General features: G+C 61.0%; 1 protein-coding gene across 1 annotated transcript; it reads left to right on the top strand.

Annotated features, from left to right (window-relative positions):
• The first annotated feature begins 219 nt into the window (after positions 1–219).
• LOC149851664 (RLA class I histocompatibility antigen, alpha chain 11/11-like) lies at positions 220–2,147 on the top strand. The gene is made up of 4 exons (XM_090030521.1): positions 220–492; positions 937–1,230; positions 1,391–1,474; positions 1,816–2,147. The coding sequence occupies exons 1-4, from the start codon at positions 285–287 to the stop codon at positions 1,851–1,853; spliced, it is 624 nt and encodes a 207-aa protein (XP_089886647.1). The 5' UTR covers positions 220–284; the 3' UTR covers positions 1,854–2,147.
• Positions 2,148–5,369: the final 3,222 nt, after the last annotated feature.

The raw sequence follows: 5,369 nt of genomic DNA, 5'->3' as shown, positions 1-5,369 counted from the left end.
TTCCCGCCCGCCCCCAGCCCTGGGCTCCTGCGTTCCCAGGGTGCGCGGGGGCCGCAGTTGTGTCCCCTCGGCCTCGTTCCCCGTGACCAGAGCCCCTGAGCTGTCCCCGTGCTGCCCCTGCGCCACGGGGTCAGCTCTGCCCCTGCCCAGCCTGGCGGCCCTCGGCGGCCCTGCTCCCTGGGGCCGTGCCCCTGACCAGAGCCTGGATCTGTGTTTCAGGGTCTCACACGCTCCAGCTCGCGTACGGCTGCGAGCTCCGCGAGGACAACAGCACTGGAGGCCACATGCAGTGGGGCTACGACGGGGGAGACTTCATCGGCTACGACCTGGGAGCGCGCACGTGGGTAGCAGGGACAGCGCGGGCCCAGGTCACCCAGCACAGCTGGAATCGGGATGCGGCCCTGCTGCGGAGAACAAGAGCCTACCTGGAGGAGACCTGCGTGGCGTGGCTGCGGCAGTACCTGCAGCGCGGGGAGGCAGCGCTGCAGAGCAGTGGGTCCCGGTGTCAGGGGCCAGGGCAGCGCTGACCAGGCCCCCCAACCCCAGGAACGCCCGCCCCCTCCCCTTGTGTCCAGGGGGGCGAGCGCTGCGTCTGGGTCCTGCCGCCGGGCGAGAGCCCAGCGCTGCTGTGGGACACGGCGCCCTGTCCCTGCCCTGCTCAGGCCTCCTGGCTGGGCAGAGCCTCGGGGTGTCCGTGCCCCGGCCCCGGGTCTGAGGAGCGGAGATGAGCTGTGCGGGACCCCGCTCCTGCAGCCCCGAGCCCGGCGCAGCCGTGTCCCCATCCCTGTGCTCCCGGCCTGGCGCCGCCTGCTCCCGCCTGAACCGGCGGCTGGAGCCGGCTGTGTGTGGGCCAGCGCAGGGCCCGCGTGGCCTCCTGGCAGGGGTCCCTGGCCCGAGGAGGGGCAGTCGCTGTAACGGGTGTCTCCTCCCTCCCAGAGCGTCCCGTGGCACAGGTGAGCGACAGGCCGTCATCCCGGGACGGACGCACCACCCTGTCGTGCTGGGTCCACGGCTTCTACCCCGAGGACGTGGCTGTCGCGTGGCTGAAGGACGGGGAGGCGCAGCCCCAGGAGACGAGCCGCTCGGGGGTCCTTCCCAGCGGAGACGGGACCTACCAGACCTGGGCCACCATCGAGATGGACCCGAGCAGCAACCACGATTACGCCTGCAGCGTGGAGCACGCGAGCCTGGGTGCAGCCCTGAGAGTGGCCTGGGACAAGGGCAGGACGGGTGAGGGACCCCCGCACGGGGAGGGAGAAGAAACCTGGGGCTCGGGGCTCGAAGCAGGGAAGAAATTGGGGGGGGTCCAGGGGGGAGGGGGCGTTTGGCCGATGCAGTGTTGGGGGCGGGGCGGGGGTTCCCCTTGCTCACAGCCCCTTCCCTCTTCCAGCATCTGACCCGGCGATGATTGTGGGCATCGTTATTGGTGTTGTGCTGGTCATTGCTTTGGCGGGCGCAGCTGTTTCCTTCCGCAGTAAGTGCTGGGCCAGGCTGTGCCCAGGCCTTGGGGTGGGGGAGCAGGGAGGGCTCATCACCGCCACGCCGGGGACCTGGGGGCGGGGGACTCTGCCTGCTCTGGGCTCCCCAGTCCCTGAGCCCCAGGGCGGCAGCTGCCCGGCCCCAGCTCCAGCGCTGCGCGGCTGCCCTGCTGAGGGCCCCAGGGTGGCTTTTGGGCTCCACAAGGACCCTGCCCCACGGCCCCATCCCCCTCCGCTGGGCGGGTCCTGATCTGAGCCCCTGGCTGTGTCCCCAGGTCGGAGCTGTCCCCAGCTGTGGGAAAAGCTGCAGTCGCTGACCTCTGCCTTCTCTCCGCAGGAAAACGGGCAGTGGGATGCAGAGCAGTGCCTGGTTAGTGCGAGTCCCCTCCTCTCTCCTGCTCGCTGGTGCTGTGCAGATCTGTGCAAAGCAGCCCCGGGGGGCAGACGGCCTCATCCAGCCCGCACAGATGCCCGGTGGTGCCAGGGAGGCTGGGCAGAGCCCTGGGCCTGGCTGTCCAGGGAGTCACCGGGGCGCCTGTCACCCTGGCACATGCACGTTCCTGCTGGCAGGGGCTGGTGGGGGCACGGGGGCATTGGGCCGGGGGAACCGGTCCCTCCACTCGGGGAGCTCTAACCCCCTCTTCCTTCTCTCTCAGTCTCTTTCCATATTTAGTTTTATTACGGGTTTTTTTGTATTGTATAAAATATATAAAAAATAAGCGTACTCTTGTTTGTTGTGTGTATGGTGGGGTGTGGGAGGCAATAGGGTATGTGTGGAGGGGTGTGGGGGCGGGGTGTGTGGCATGAGCGATCATGGCGGGGAGGCCAGCAAGGGACCACAAGGAAGGAGTTTCAAGGAGCCGGCCAGAGCTGGGTCAGCGGGGCGGGAGCGGCTGCGCCAGAGGAGCCTGAAGGAGCGGGACCTGCAGGCCACAGGCGTGCGGCTGGCCGGAGAGGCTCCCGCGGGGCTGCGGGATCCTCCATGGGAGGCTGAGGCCAGCAGGAGAGGCTCCCTACTGGCCCGCCACACGTGGTGGCAGTCCTGGGATCCGAATACCCTTCTGTATGAAGGGCATAATTTGGGAAGAGTAATAGAGTCACGGAAATCCCCTGAGCAAACAATTTCTAATTTGGCGTCGGGTCAAGTGGATAGTGTAGACAGCTAGGATGGCGGATGAGTATATGCAAAGGACTGTGCCCGAACTAAAACAACTGGCGAAAGGGAGAGGCCTTCAAGAGAAGAAAGGACTAAAGAAGGAAGAGCTGATTAAACTCCTGTGCGACAATGGATCGGCCACAGAGCCACCTTCACGCACGCCAACTCCTGAGTCCTCCCCAGGCTCATCCCCGCACACCAAGTCCACAGCCCACCGAGCAGGTAGGAGCTGGAATTGAAAAAGGTGGAGCTGGAGGTCCAAAGTGAGCATAAGAAGGAACAGCTGGAGGCGAAAAAGATGGAGCAGGAAGAGAAAAGGGTGGAGCGGGAGGCCCAGCGCCGAGAGGCAGAAGCCAAGCGTGAGCACAAAGTAGCAGTACTTTGTCTGCAGTCCTACGGGAGAGGCAGGCCCTCCGCGAGCGCCCGGGGGACACCCCAAACCGAACTCCCCATCCCTCTCTCACTACCGCGTCGGAAACGATCCCGACGTATCCCTCAGCATCTGTGGAAGGCAAACCCGACGGTGGGAGGTGCCCGAGGAGGAGTACATGCTGCACATGGCTGCTCTGGTCAAAGACGACATGGCGGTGGTCCTGAATGGCCTGCCCTCGGATGCAGCTGATGAACCTTGAAGACACGGCCTGCTTAAAGGCATCATAGTCAAGTGAGGACCGGATTATTTCCAGAAAAAATTCTGGAATCTCGTCCCACAGCCCGAGAAGTCAACGGCTGGTTTTGTGGCCCTGGGGTGGGACGCACTCCTTAGATGGGCAGGTGGAGCCACTGCCGCCCCTAGAGAGAAGCTGCTCCACCTCATGGCACGGGACCAATTCTACCCCCGCTGTCCAAGGGAAATTAAAACCCAGTCAAGGACAGGGGCCCCAAAACCAGGCATGAGGCCGCTGAAATAGCAGAGCGTGAGGGGCCAGACAAGAAGCCTCCCTGCTCTGGGGAGGAACAGAAAGGGGCCCGAAGAGGGGGAAGGGAGGGCCAGGTGCACAAGGGGAAAAGGGGAATCTCTTTGCCTGCCGCAGCATCTGCTCAACTTGCTGAACTGGTTGGTGGCCCTGACCCGGGCACTAGGACTGTCAAAAGGGGACCGGGTCAACATCTCTACCGACTCCAGGTATGCTTCTGGAGTACCGCATGCCCATGCTGGCCTATGGAAACAGAGGGGACTGCTGCAGCCCAAGGCTCCCAGTGACGTGTGCACCCCAGATTCTCCGACTCCTGGAAGCTGTTCAACTTCCCTCGGCAGTGGCAGTAATGCGCTGTAAGGCGCATCAGAAAGAGGATCAAGACGTAGCCGGGGTCACGCCCGGGCGGACAGAGAAGCTAAAAATGCTGCCGCCCTGAGGACGCCGGGACCTGCTGACACCCCCATGCGTGCCCTCATCCCATCAGTGGGGGAGCTCCCGGAGCCCCAGTACTCGTACACATCAGACCCTCAAGCGTCATCTATCAAAGATCTGCCAGGACACCTCTCTGCGATGGCCCGATGCTTTCCCCTTGCTCTGCTTCGCATCCGTGCCCTCCCCAAGGGAAGATTAGGGCTTAGCCCTCGTCTGAAACCGGTGCCTACTCCACCCGCGGAACAGTGGACCGTCCAGCCCCTCGACGACCTTGGACTAAAGTTGATATTTAAAAGGGGAAAAGTTTAGAATTAACAGTATGAATTCCAGTTTAAGTTTCAAAACTACTGTAACATTTTTCTTTTTTACTGTAGGCTTTCTTTTCCTGTTACCTTCTACTGCATTCTCCTTACATGCAGGGTGGGGAGGGGACCCAGCAGACCTCGTTACAAACACCTACGAAGCATTGAAGGTTACTTTTGCCCATCTATCCAGTCGAATGCGAGAGGGGCTTAATGGAATGGCGGGAAATGGGGAAACTTTTTGGATTTGTGGTACCTCGGCCTACAAATGGCTACCTGATGGCTGGTATGGATGTTGCTACACAGGGTTTCTTGCCGCTCCCCTTCGAGTTTTAACCCACCTCCCACCTGGCCGCCCAAGATGACAGAGATCCCTCTATGCAACTCCGCCACCTCCGAGTGAGGGAGAGCGATTTTGCATGATCCTTCTCCTGGCGTATGGAGTGGGCCGGTTAGCCAAGCTGTATCGGCAACTTTCTGCGTTTCTTACAAAATTTGCCAATGCCACTTTAGCTATTGAAAAGAGCCTTAACTCCGAGATTTATCAGCTTCGTTTATCTCCTCAAAACCGTCAGGCTCTAGATTATGTCTTAGCATCTCAGGGGGCGGTATGTGCTCTAATTAGAAACGAATGTTGTACTTATATCCCAGAAAATTCCCAAGATATTAACAAACACATCTGACAGCTGGGGTCCCGTCCATGCCTGCGCTGACAGAAAACATCAGGTGTTATGACCCCAGTGGATGGGATCTGTGGACATTAAAGACATGTTCTTTGCTATTCCTGTCCATGAAGATCACTGGCCGTTGTTTGCCTTCACATGGCTAGGACAGCAGCACGCCTACACAGTCCTACCCCAGGGCTGGGTGCACAGCCCCACCGTGGCCCATGCAGTGCTGGCAGCAGTGGTCCATGAAGTCCAATTAAGCCACCCAAAGGTGCATGTCTGGCAGTATGTCGACGACGTCATGGTGGGAGGCCAGGACCGGGAATTAACCATTTTGCTTTTGAGTCCTTGAAGGAAAAGGTGTCGGCATTTGGACTCACGCTGTCCAGCAAAAAGATCCAAGTTGGGCCCCA

The sequence above is a fragment of the Crocodylus siamensis genome, unplaced genomic scaffold, assembly GCF_052110815.1.
Source record: "Crocodylus siamensis isolate JL-2025a unplaced genomic scaffold, ASM5211081v1 HiC_scaffold_557, whole genome shotgun sequence".
In the NCBI taxonomy this organism is placed as follows: Eukaryota; Metazoa; Chordata; order Crocodylia; family Crocodylidae; genus Crocodylus; species Crocodylus siamensis.
The sequence above is the reverse complement of the archived record's forward strand: the minus strand, read 5'-3'. Positions and strand labels throughout refer to the sequence as shown.